The 13,443-nt window shown below is 49.1% G+C and overlaps 1 protein-coding gene across 2 annotated transcripts in view; it reads right to left on the reverse strand.

Annotated features, from left to right (window-relative positions):
• Positions 1-5,092: 5,092 nt before the first annotated feature.
• Positions 5,093-13,443, reverse strand: part of LOC119316761 (putative elongation factor TypA-like SVR3, chloroplastic) — a 45,804-nt gene continuing 37,453 nt past the window's right edge. For both annotated transcript variants that reach the window (XM_037591143.1, XM_037591142.1), the window contains exon 14: positions 5,093-5,666. In XM_037591143.1, the coding sequence (XP_037447040.1) occupies positions 5,530-5,666 (137 nt within the window). In that variant the 3' untranslated portion in view covers positions 5,093-5,529. The remainder of the gene's footprint in view (positions 5,667-13,443) is intronic.

Consider the following 13,443-nt stretch of genomic DNA (forward strand, 5'->3'; position numbering starts at 1 on the left):
CACAGGACGTTTCATTCGGAGTATAGTACCAATTTTTTCAGGATTGGCGTCGATTCCCCGTTCGGGAACGAGAAAACCGAGTAACTTCCCACCTGGAACTCCGAACGTGCATTTTGACGGATTGATCTTGATATCATACCTCCTGAGGTTGGCAAAGGTTTCAGCAAGGTTAGTCAGCAGGTCGGAACCCTTCCGTGACTTGACCACAATATCATCCATGTATGCCTCCACATTCCGACTGATTTGACTGAGCAAACACTTCTGAATCATCCTCATGAACGTGGCTCCGGCATTCTTGAGGCCGAACGGCATGGTGACATAACAGAAGCACCCGAATGGAGTGATGAAAGCTGTTTTGATCTCGTCGGGCCCGTACAGACGGATCTGATGGTACCCGGAATAGGCGTCTAGGAAGGACAAACGCTCACATCCCGCAGTCGAGTCGACTATCTGGTCGATGCGGGGGAGAGGAAAATGATCTTTCGGGCGGGCCCGATTGATATGCTTGAAATCAATGCACATGCGAAGTGACTTGTCCTTCTTGGGGACCATGACAACATTGGCGAGCCACTCGGAGTGGTAAATTTCTCAGATGAACTCCACTGCTAAGAGCCGAGCCACCTCCTCGCCAATGGCCTTCCTCTTCTGGACGGCGGACCATCGAAGATGTTCTTTCACAGGTTTAAATTTTTGGTCGACTCGTAGACGGTGCTCAGCCAGCCCCCTGGGAACTCCAGGCATGTCAGCAGGCTTCCATGCGAAGATGTCCCAGTTCTCACGGAGGAACTGGATGAGCGCTTCGTCCTATTTGGAGTCGACCGTCGTTGAGATGTGAGTCGGAGCAGCGTTTGGATCGGTCGGGTGAATGTGAACTGCCTTCGTTTCACCGGACGACTGAAAAGCTGATTCTGAAGCAGGCTTCTTAGCTCGTAGCAACTCACTCGGATCTGCAGTCTTCTGATACTCTTGCAGCTCGACCACCGCCATCTGAGCGTCAGCAATCTTTGGGCCTTTCTGAAAACACTCTTCTGCTTTCTTCCGATTGCCTGTAACAGTGATCACACCTTTGGGACCAGGCATCTTCAATTTGAGATACACATAACATGGTCGAGCCATGAAGCGTGCATAAGCTGGCCTGCCCAAAATAGCGTGATAAGCACTTTGGAAATCCACAACTTCGAATGTCAACTTTTCCTTGCGGTAATTCTTGGAATCACCAAAAACCACATCAAGAGCAATTTGGCCGAGTGACTCGGCTTTCTTTCCAGGAATGACTCCATGGAAACTCATGTTACTGGTGCTAAGCCTGGACATCGGAATGCCCATCCCTTTCAATGTTTCTGCATACAGTATGTTCAAACCGCTGCCTCCATCCATCAGGACTTTGGTCAGTCGAGTGCCTTCGACAACTGGGTCGACCACCAGAGCTTGCCTCCCAGGGGTGGTAATGTGCGTAGGGTGATCAGACTGGTCGAATGTGATGGCAGTCTGGGACCACTTCAGATAATTGGGTGTTGCCGGAGCAACCATATTTACCTCACGGTTAATAACCTTCAGTCAACTTTTGCTCTCAACATCAGCAAAAATCATCAGGGTGGAATTGACCTGGGGGTACCCATCGTCACTATCTTCCTTGTCCTCAACTTTGTCCGACTCCTTTTCCTTATCTTTGGACTGCTTGCCCTGAAACTGCTGGATCAGAAGCCGACACTGCCGAGTGGTATGCTTTGGGTAAATGAGTTTACCCTCTTCATCTTTCTTGGTGTGGATGTGACACGATAGATCCAAAACATCATTTCTATCTTGGTCTTTAACTTTCTTGGGGTTCCAAGGTCCTTTGGGTTTTCCCTTAAATTTTCCCTGGGTTACGGCCAGGGCCTCCCCAGGAGCGGCTGGCTCGGCTTTCTGCTTCTGTTTCTGACTGGAATTTCCTCCGGTTTCCTGGGCGACTGCTTTATGCTTGCCACTCCGGAGTCGATCCTCATCTTCACCATTAGCGTATTTGGTGGCAATCTCCATCATCCGATTCAGAGACATCTCTCCGGTTCGACCGAACTTCAGATTCAATTCTCTGTACTTAACGCCTTCTTTAAAGGCACAAACTGCTTGATGATCTGGTACATTTTCAACTGTGTGATACAATGTGATCCACCTCTGGATGTAATCCCTCAGAGTTTCATTCGGTTTCTGCACGCAAGACCGCAATTCCTTAAGGCCTGCAGGTCGCTTGCATGTTCCTTCAAATGTGGTGACAAACACTCGGGAGAGATCCTCCCAAGTGTAAATGCTGCTGGGTGCTAACTGATTCAGCCACGCTCTGGCCGAGCCTTCTAACATGAGAGGCAGGTGCTTCATGGCTACCTCATTGTTCCCACCGCCAATCTGGACAGCCACTCGGTAATCTTCGAGCCAAGTATCGGGCTTGGACTCACCGATGAACTTACTAACTCCAGTTGCCAACCTGAAGTTGGGAGGAATTACAGCGGCTCTGATGGCTCGACTGAAACACTCCGGCCCTGAAACATGTACTCTGCTACTGGTAGGCGCATCTCTGTCATGGCCTTCTCGGTGAGCTCTATTCCTGTCGACCAAACCTTGAATGAGAATGGATCTCGCATCAAAGCCTGGTTCCCTGGGGTCGACTGGAATTCTCCGCCCAACACTATGAGGGCGTCTGTCAACCTGCTGTCGAGGCACATATGATCCACTCCTCGGGGGAGGGGTTGGCACTCGACGTCGATCATCACGATCGAATCGGTGATCATACTGCTCATTCCTTCTGTACTGATCACGCCGGTCTCCACGTCCCTCACGCCTCGGAGGCGATCTTGGGCTATGAGCCGACTGGACTGTATCCGCTGCAATGGATCGACTGTGGATCCTGTTCCGCGACTGAGAAACAGCGGAATTCTGGTCTCCTGCTGCCCGGAGTAACGCTCTGATTTGCAACAAGCCTCTGCCAGCCTCTGACTGGGAGGGCTGAATCGACTCTGCTATACGGGCCGCAGCCGCCAAATTCTGAATCGGAGTACGATATACCTGCGGGGGGCGGAAAGAGTTGACATCGACTGGATTCTGGAGCCCGTTGATGCGCTCGCTCGTCGAGTATTCGCTGGAGATTCTCCAGTCGAGTGCGCTCGGCCAAGTTAGCCAAGCGCGCGTCCTCCAAGGCTCGGGCCTCGGGGGTTTCTCCAACGATAGGAGTGTGGAGTGCATCCATGTTCCGGCGGCGAAGCTCCTCTCGCTGCAACGACGTGAGAGGCTCGGGGAGATACTCCTCGTGAGGACGCGATGGGTCGCCCCCATCCGCGCCTCCGTCAGCGCGGGGGAAACCGGGAGGACTGTGTGGCCCATCGATCACCAGAACCTCTGCAGCTGGGCCACTGCTGTCACATTCGGATGCGGTCTCTGCGGAGCCAGTCGACAGATCGAACAGGCCGTAGAGGGATTCTTCGGGCTCGATTGCCGCGACTTGTGGGATGGCCGACTGGCGGGCCACCCCATGCCTCACCCACCTCTAAAGCCTCGACCGACCGGAGTGCTTGCGCCGGCGAGAAACAAGGCGGGGAGATGCCACGGGAGCCGACCGATACTGGGTCGACGGCTGTCGCAGGAGGACACCACGGACGCATGCGCGAAAGTGCGTCGCCCCGCGGACGGGGAGCGCGTCGATGTCGAGTGGAGCCTCCTGAAGCCAAGCGGAGTCGTCGGCGATGAACATGAGCGCGCCGAGACGGATCTCGCGGCCCTCCACCAAAGCTCCGCCCGAAACCATGATCAAGGAGATCGGAAAAAATCGCAACTTCTCAAACTAGGAGCTAAGACTCCTAGCCCCAAGGTGGGCGCCAACTGTCGTGGTTCTAACTCTGACAGTGATGTAGGGGGGTATGTATGGAAAGGCTAGATCTTAGCTATGGAGGAGTTGTAAGCACACGAGGATTACGAGTTCAGGCCCTTCTCGGAGGAAGTAACAGCCCTACGTCTCGGTGCCCGGAGGCGGTCGACTGAATTATGTGTGTATGAATAACAAGGGTGCCAGGAGGGGGGTGGCTTATATAGAGTTCGCCAGGCCCCTCCAGCCCTCAGTAATGCAAGGTTTAAAGTACATTAAGATTGGGGGTTACTGGTAACGCCCCTAATAAAGTGCTATGATGACCATAAAAGCTACTTAATGACCGACCGTTTGCGTGCAGGGTGACTTTAGATCCCCTGGCAGTCGAGTGGTTGGAATTTGGTCGAGTGATTGCTTCGTGGTCGAGTGTCTTAAATCTGTCGAGTGGGATACCTCCAAGTCGATTGAAAGGTGACTTCTTCTAAGGATATCCTTGAGTAGGGTACTTAGGACAGGTCCATGCCCCTATCCTAGGTACATAGCTTCATCACTAAGTGCATTGGTGCTTAGGCGAGATGCTAAATGCGTTGAAAACGGTAGCAACTAATCTTCTCAATGCACATGTGCTTATTAGATTTTTGTAGCTAAGCTTCTCTCGTGTAATTGTTTAATAACTAAACTCCCTCATGTATTGGTTGACAGGCCTTTTGCATAGGTCCACGTGCTTAACATCGTTTCTTCCTGAGGTTATCATAATGCTCCATCTTCTCTTTAATTGATTTGCGTGAGAAAAACAAAATGAAAAACATTCAATTTGCCATGCCTAAAAATCTGACGTTTGTTGGATATTCAGGTCCATAAGATTTGGCTACCTAAATTTGACACCCCCATGCCTAAAAAGGAAAGTTTACAAGTTCCAAATGCAGGATAAAAGGTGGAGCCATGGCTCGGGAGCATGTGTGTTGTTTGTTGTTTGCCGAAAGGCGTCATTTGTAGGGTTTTTGGGTCCAGTTTCCCTCATAAACTGGACCGACCTTCTATCTATTCAACAAATTTAGCAGTTTTTTCTGCTAACATTCAAACAAAAAGGTGGAGCCTTCAATCAAAAAGGTAATAGTCTTTTATGTTTAAATCAATCTAGTATTCAATATGTTTGATCTGCGAGCTAATACGAGGATTTAGAATTTTAGGGGGTTGTACCAGAGCAAAAACTCAGCCGTGTGTGTGACTTCCAAAAAAGAAGGTACTATAACAACCTCCTATGCAAGCGCGCTATAAAGGTATGCTACATAGTGTAGGTGCAGAGAATATATTCCCGCGCTTACTTAACCAGATATGTCACACCCGTCCTAAAAGATCCAACGCACGAGCTTGCCGCCGCACACTTAGACAAGCGTGTGTACGACCTGCAGTATAGGTATCAGTAACAGCTGTACTACAAGAATGTACAACAGCTATGTGAATTACAAATATGTAACAGCCCGAGTTTGATGACTATAACAGCTTCATTGCCAAAATTGAGTATAAACCTAATCTGAAAAGTGTAGACCACCAAAAATAGCTTGCTGACTGACTCATGGTATCTCTCGTCATATACTAGTCATTATCAAACCAAGTCCAGGTCTTCTATCTGAAACCGATGCTTCCAGAATGAAATGATCCAATAGCGTATTCCTGTTTTTATCCTTCCAGGAGGCCTAGTTGTTCTTCTTCTTCGAAATTTTTGGGTTCTTGGACATGCGGATGCTCTCAGGTGTAACCTCGACTAGCTCATCTTCTTGAATATACTCTATGCAGTCATCCAGACTGTAGCTTAAAGGTTCATCCAGAACCACTGCAAAAAAAAGAACAAATTATTTGAATTAACCACACTTGATAAAAATAAGTTTTCAGTTCTAAGTGCACAAGGACACATCGCTGCAATAGGGTATTGGACCACTTATCACTTCTCTGAAGGCATAATCAAGTTTTAAGTATGCCCAGTGACATGTCAACATTTTTAATATGCCAATGCCCCAATTGGTTCAGCGGATTAGGGCCGAATACCCCGGTATTTTACGGAGGACAAAGAAAAAACAACCCGTCTCAAAAACAGTGCTTGACATGGGATGCGTGGAAGCTTGCTATCCATGTGCCAGAACCATGAGTTGGTTATGAGATCTTATGGGTTTCAGCTCTAGCCTGCCCCAATTTGTTTGGGACTAAAGGCTTTGTTGTTGTTGTTGTTGTTGTTTCCGCCCATTTTGTTTCTGTTACCCCCGGAAAGAATTTTGGAGCCCAAGAGACCCGATAGAAATACAAGGCAGCAAAACGATGGATAGCTCGAGCGCGCCCAGGACACAAGGAGTATCCTAAAACTCGGCTCCATGATGCGTAACATTTATGTCTCCTCAAAAAGCTTCATGGTGACCCGCCGGCCACCCCTGCTGTACTTCCCGCCATTGAAGATGGTCGTATGGTGATCCTTTGCATTGTCATTGCTCTATGGACATTCTCTTGCTGCCGAGTATTTTTTGCCGCAGACTTCTTGTGCTGTGATCTTTGCGACATGCTTCTTCTATCCCTCTTTGGCTTGACTCAACAGGTTTCGAAGACTCCATGCTATGACGACACTCTCGAGATGCAAATTTTGGATTTTCACTACTTTTTGGTTTAGTGTTATACTTGTTCAAATGTAATGTTATTGCATACACTTTGCATTTGAGGAGGGTTCTTAAGGAGTAGTGGTATCAGTTTAGGTCCCCTTACATATTCATATTAGTCTAGATGTCCTTACTTGTATGCCCAGTCATTTGTACTATATATTTGCCCCTTGGGATATACAATACATCCAACTTGCTCATCTAACACATTGCTCGTTTTCGCTCGTTTCAGCTCGAGGACGAGCTGTTTGTGGAGGAAGGGAGAGCTGTTATGCATGGAGCCACATATGGTCGGAGGGCCCCAGCCCTGGCCACAACGCCCACTGATCCAGCCCAAAGTGGCTAGGATTCCCATACTAATACAAGCTACTACCTCTGTATCAAAATATAAGTCGTTTTTGCAGTTCAATTTGAACTACAAAAACGTCTTATATTTTGGTACGGAGGGAGTATTTCATTAGGTTCAGATTCGTATTAGGTGCAGAGTCCAGATTAGAATCCGTTTCAGAGTCAGATCGTATTTCCTCTAAGTCATCTTCACAGCCCAAGGTATCCCTCCTATATAATGGGCTTCTCCCACGATCAATAAACCATGAGAATCCAGAGGGGCGCGAGTAGGCAGAGATATGAGGGTCATGTGGGGGTTAGCCATCAACACACAGGATCGCGTCTGACGGACAATTAGGCGATGGGCGATGGGGGCGGTAGGGGCGTTCCCCCGTCCGGCGCCGCCAACTCCAACCGGAAGGGGAACAGATTCTGGGCCCTTGCTGGTTCAGACGCCGAGGACTCTGACGATGAAGATGACCAAGTCGCCGGGCAGGCGGCGGCATCTCCGACACCGTCGGACTTCATTTGCGAATCTCTCGGGGCGGGATATTCCGAGCAGGAAATGGCGGATTGCATCGACGGGATCATCCCAGTAAGCGACAAGGCGTGGAATGGGCTAGGCGCCGCAGACAAGATGCAACGACGAAGAAAGAACGGGCGACGGGTGGCGGAGTCGCCGCCGCCGGCTGCCGATCCGGCTGCGCAGATCCAGGCGGCCAGGAAAGGGCGTTTGAATTTGCTTCTCGGCCATGACGGGCCGGAAGTGGTTCAGCCCATTTTGAGTGCTGGGTATTTGGCCCAGCCTAAGGAGATACATGAGACGGGCGATGCGGGCATACCTGGGTATACGGCCCAGCGTATCGCGCCATGCGGGAGCCCGAGATGCGACGAGTATCGACAGTCTTCGACGGTTCCATCCAGATCGATCGAAACTCCTGTTGCGTACGTACATGCTACGACGACAGCTAGGGCTAGACATCGCACCTCACCAGGGTTCCCTACCCGGAGCGGCAGGGCACGTCGAGTGCCGGCCGTGAGTCTGCCACCGGCGCCACTGATGGTCGGCCAGGGTGATGGGGCACAGCCGCCGCTGCGTGGGCAGCAGGAGCCGCCGAGGCAGCCGGCCGGTGACGGCCCGGGCAGGGGGTCCGCCGAAGGCAGCCCAGCCAATGTCGCGGGGCGTGCGGGACTTGCTGCTGGGCGTGCTGGTCACGGCATGGGTCATGGTGGTTTCAATGGTGGTCGAGGCGGATACGGTGCTGGTCGCGGATACGATGGAGGATATGATGGTCGTGGTTGGAACCAATGGAATAATGGTGGAGGTCGCGGATTCGCCGGGAATCAATGGAGGCGGAACTTTAACCCTCCACCCGGCGAGTTTGTTGAAGGCGCCACGGGTCCTCATTACCGTCAGAGAGGTGGTCGAGATGGGGGTGGTCGTAACCCTCCTCCACGCCGTCCGTTTGTACCGAAGGCGGCACCCAAACCGGTCCTCCCGCTGAAGGGGACTGTCAGTGGGCGACCAAAGTGGCAGATGCCGCCACTTCCTCTTCTGCAGCGCTACCAGAGGCGGCGGCGGTTAAGGCTCTGGCTGGGGTCACCATTCCAACTTCCACACCTTCAGATGACAAAGATGGCCACAGTGACAAATGTAATGATAAAGCGGATGCGGTGCGTGCTAACAAAGCGGCACGCAAGAAAGAAAAAATGACTTGTTATCGTTGTGGTGTGCCGGGCCACTTTGTGATTGACTGCACGGCGGTGCTTTGTGATATATGTTTGAAGTCGGGACACTCATCTGGCGACTATCTGTTGCTTTTGGTGCCTATACCTGTGGTGAACATTTATGGTGTCTGTACTACCAAGCTTATGTTCTTTGAGACTCCATGCACGATTTCAGTGACTCCTGCGGTAGACAATTCGAAGTTTGGTCTGGTCAGGGTTACTCAGGGGACATTGACAGAGGAACAGGTGTGTCAGCAGCTCAGACGGCTAGTGTCTGAGTCTTTTCACTGGTCTCTCGTCAGGATGGAGGATCAGGTTTACAGAGTGGAGTTCCCTAGGAGAGAGGACCTTCACCACCTGCTGAAGTGTGGACCCAGTAAGGTGCCCGGAAGTAAGTGCATTCTTGAGTTTGATGAGTGCAAAAAACCTGAGCCAATGGGGATACCGCTAGAAAAGGTTTGGGTCAGACTCTCAGGAGTTCCAGAGACTCTTCTTAATGACTATCTTATTGTTGTGAGTCTTGGCTCTCTGTTAGGTAAAACAGAGAAGGTGGACATGCCATTCACAGGCCTGCATGGAGAGGCGAGGCTACTTGTCGGTGTTGTGAATGCGGATTATATTCCAGACTTCGTACCATGGACTTATGATGGGATGTCTTATGATCTCGATATTGTGGTTGAGGAGGTTCAGCAGGCAAATAATAATTATGGGAATACTGATGTTGATATGACTGATGGTGGAGATGGTAGTCGTGATGGTGGTGGCGACCCAGGGATGGGAGGCAACCCCAGCGACCACAGTGGAAAGGACAAGCCGGCCAGAAAACCCACACAATCGACTGAGCCGAAGACCGACAAGGGGTCGGCACCCCCAACCACTCCGGCAGCATCTCTCCGTTTTGGTTCGTTTCAGGCGATGTCCGCACCGAGTCGTCTTTGGGGTGACCGTGTGGAGATAGAGGACTCTGATGATGATCTTCCAACACAGGGGGTGGTGGTGGAGGAGCACCGACAGATGACGAATGAGGTTCCATCGCAGCTGACGTCTCCTCGCCGCCCAGTCACCCCAGTGGTGACAGAGGTGTCTATGGCGGCGGTGACAGTGGAGGGACGGCCGTCGGCGATCTCGCCTTCTCCTACAGTGGAGGGCTCTAGACCATCTCGCTCTTTGTCACCACGTTCGACCAGCTCGACACAGGTGGTGTCCAGGTCGGGCAATGATGATAGCACATCGGCGCAGATCTGTGCTTCGGATGTCGCGAATACTGATACCGTGGTGGAGCAGTTCGGGAGGCCGGTGTCTCCCATTGCTTCTGACTTAGTCGGGCATACGGCTGGCGGCCAAAGCCCGGCCGGAGTCGCTTTGGAGGACGTCATCGCCTTTGGAGGTATTCCGAAACCTAGTTCCGGTAACAGACGGTTCAGTCACCGGATCCAGGGTCGGCCGGACGCGGATGACATACAGATGGGGTGAGCCATGAGGGCCGCCAAACTTCGAGACATTGAAGTTCATACAGGTATGTCAGTTAATACAAGTTGTTCAATTCTGCACTTTTCTGAGCATGATATAGTTGATAAAGCCAACAACCTAGGGATCTCTCTTGGTAGTAATGACAAAGAAACCACAAAATCAATTAATGATCTCCTAGATTTAGAGACAGATAGAGCTGTGGATTTAATACGACATCTAGCAGCAGTAAAACCCATGAATGAAGTAGATATCAATGATCTTGGAGTAACTGCGCTTCAGAGCCTCTGTGAGGATTTGGTCCCCATGGAGGGCTTAGAGACAGAGGAGGAGGATATGGTTCCAGAGGGGTATGTGGCCCCTTTGCAGCCAGAGGCCACTCCTGACATCGATACTCAACATGTTCAGGAGATGAAGGACAAACCAAAAAAAACCTGGAAGAGGAAGGTTTATCCTACATCGACGATGCGTCGGAGTGCGAGAGTTAAACAAAAGAAAAAATTCCATGATGACATATGAAAGGGATATTCCGGAATAGTAGAGGTCTAGCGGACTTGGCTAAAAGGAGATTCCTTAGCGATACATTAGTAGAACAAAAATTAGATTTTATGGCTTTATTGGAGAGCGGTAGAGATAATTTCACCTCCCAGTTTCTTAACACCATTTCAGGGGGGGTTGATTTTGACTGGCACTGTTTACCTCCAAGGGGGAGATCCGGAGGGATACTACTTGGGGTGAAGTGCGAAACTTTAGAGGTATTGAATGTGGTCCACGGTGATTTTGCTGTCAAATTTCATGTAAGGTCGAAAATTGACGGTTTCCGATGGGCTTTGGTGGCCGTATACGGTGCGGCACAACCAGAGCTTAAGCCGGAATTCCTCGCAGATCTGGTGAGAATTTGTGGGGATGAAATGTTGCCAATTCTGCTGGGGGGAGATTTCAATATCATTAGAAGACAAGAAGAACAAAATAATGACAACTTTGATGGAAGATGGTCATTCATGTTTAATATGATAATTGAAAGTCTCGGTCTGAGGGAGATTGACCTCACTGGTAGGCAATTCACGTGGGCCAATTCTTTGCCAATTCCTACTTACGAGAAATTGGACAGGGTTCTCACTAGTGTTGAGTGGGAACAAAAATTTCCGCTGGTTACGGTTCAGGCCCTACAGAGGGCCATCTCTGATCATACCCCACTATTGGTTGATTCCGGGGAAGCAACCCATGTGGGAAACAAAAATACTTTCTCTTTCGAATTAGGATGGTTTGAGAGGGAGGGCTTCATGGCGCTCATTGCGGCTGAATGGGCCAGAGACATGGGAGGGTCTTCTAGTGTGGAGAGATGGCAAAACAAAATTAGACACCTGCACCAGTTTTTGAGAGGCTGGGCCAAACATCAAAGTGGTATCTATAAAGTGGAAAAGGAAAGATTGACACAAATTATTAATGAACTTGATGTGAAAGCAGAATCCATACTTCTTAATACTTCAGAGAGAGATATTAAGAATGAGGCTGAGAAGAAGTTACAAGCCCTTATGAGAGAGGAGATGAAATGGGCGCTTAGAGCAAAGGTTTCTAAGATCGTCCAAGGGGATGATAATACACAATTCTTTCACATGATAGCTAATGGGAAGCACAGAAAGAAAAAGATAATACAACTAGAACAAGATGAGGGTACAATTGTAGGACACGAGAATCTAAAACTATACATTTCCGAATATTATAAGAAACTTTTTGGAGCACCCGAGAAAGTTTCGTTTCTCTTGATGACAATGTGATCGGGGACATACCGCAACTCAACTTAGAAGAGAATGAGGTGTTGTCTGCCCCTTTCACTGAGAAAGAGGTGTTCGATGCTATAACGCAAATGAAGCATAATAAAGCGCCCGGGCCAGATGGGTTCCCGGCAGAATTTTATCAAAAATTGCTGGCATATCATAAAGAGTGATGTTATGCCTATGTTCCATGATTTGTTCAAAGGCCACTTAAACTTATTTCACCTCAATTTTGGAACGATAACGTTGTTGCCAAAGAAGGTGGAAGCAGTTCGCATTGAGCAGTTTAGACCGATGTCTTCTCAATGTAAGTTTTAAGATCTTTACAAAGGTTGGCACGAATAGGTTGACACAGATAGCCCATTCGGTCGTGCAACCCACTCAAACTGCGTTCATGCCAGGACGACAAATCCTAGAAGGGGTGGTAGTCCTACATGAAACATTGCATGAAATCCATTCAAAGAAACTAGATGGGGTTGTCTTCAAAGTGGATTTTGAAAAAGCGTATGATAAGGTCAAATGGCCCTTCCTTCAACAAGCTTCAACGAAGCCTAGAGGTCTCAGGTGGATTCATTCATACAGAAAGGCAGTGTCGGGATAAAAGTCAATGATGACACAGGTCATTATTTCATGTAAGGGGTTACGACAGGGAGATTCCATGTCTCCTATGTTGTTCAACATTGTAGCGGATATGTTGGCAGTACTTATTAGTCGGGCTAAAGAGAGTGGCCAAGTAGGAGGTCTCGTTCCCCATCTTGTAGAGGGAGCCGTTTCTGTCCTACAATAGGCAGATGATACTGTTATTTTCATGGAACACGATCTTGCAAAAGCTAGGAATATGAAGCTTATTTTATGCCTTTTTGAGCAACTGTCTGGGCTCAAAATCAACTTCAATAAAAGCGAATTGTTCTGCTTTGGGAGAGCTAAAGAAGAACAAGACAATTACAGAAACTTGTTCGGTTGTGAAATGGGATCCTTACCTTTTAGTTATCTCGGGATCCCAATCCATTATAGACGGTTAACGAACAAAGAATGGAAATGTATAGAAGATAGATTTGAAAAAAGATTATGCTGCTGGAAGGGCAAGCTAATGTCTTACGGAGGCCGGCTGGTGTTGATTAACTCGGTTTTGACGAGTTTGCCGATGTTCCTCCTATCTTTCTTTGAAGTACTGGTGGGGGTACGGAAAAGATTAGACTTCTACAGATCCCGATTCTTCTGGCAAAGCGATGAGGCCAAGAAGAAATACAGACTGGCTAGATGGGATATCATGTGTAGACCAAAAGACCAGGGTGGGTTAGGGATCGAGAATTTAGAGGTAAAGAATAGATGTTTCCTTAGCAAATGGCTATACAGACTATCTACGGAGACCGAAGGCATGTGGATACAAATCTTGCGGAATAAATACCTACATACTAAGACTTTGGCCCAGGTGAATGCAAGGCCCACGGACTCACCGTTTTGGAAAGGGTTAATGAAGACAAAAGTAACCTTCTTCCAGCAAGTGAAGCAAGTGAAGTTCATGTATGTTGTTGGAATTGCACGATGTATCGCTCTCGTGCATAGGCACATATATATGATGTACAACGGTGGGCCACGGACCTCAACTATACAAGGAACTAGGAGGCGGGCCTAATACACAATATGCACATAACACATATACTCAACACCC

This window comes from Triticum dicoccoides, chromosome 6A, assembly GCF_002162155.2.
Source record: "Triticum dicoccoides isolate Atlit2015 ecotype Zavitan chromosome 6A, WEW_v2.0, whole genome shotgun sequence".
Classification (NCBI taxonomy): Eukaryota; Viridiplantae; Streptophyta; class Magnoliopsida; order Poales; family Poaceae; genus Triticum; species Triticum dicoccoides.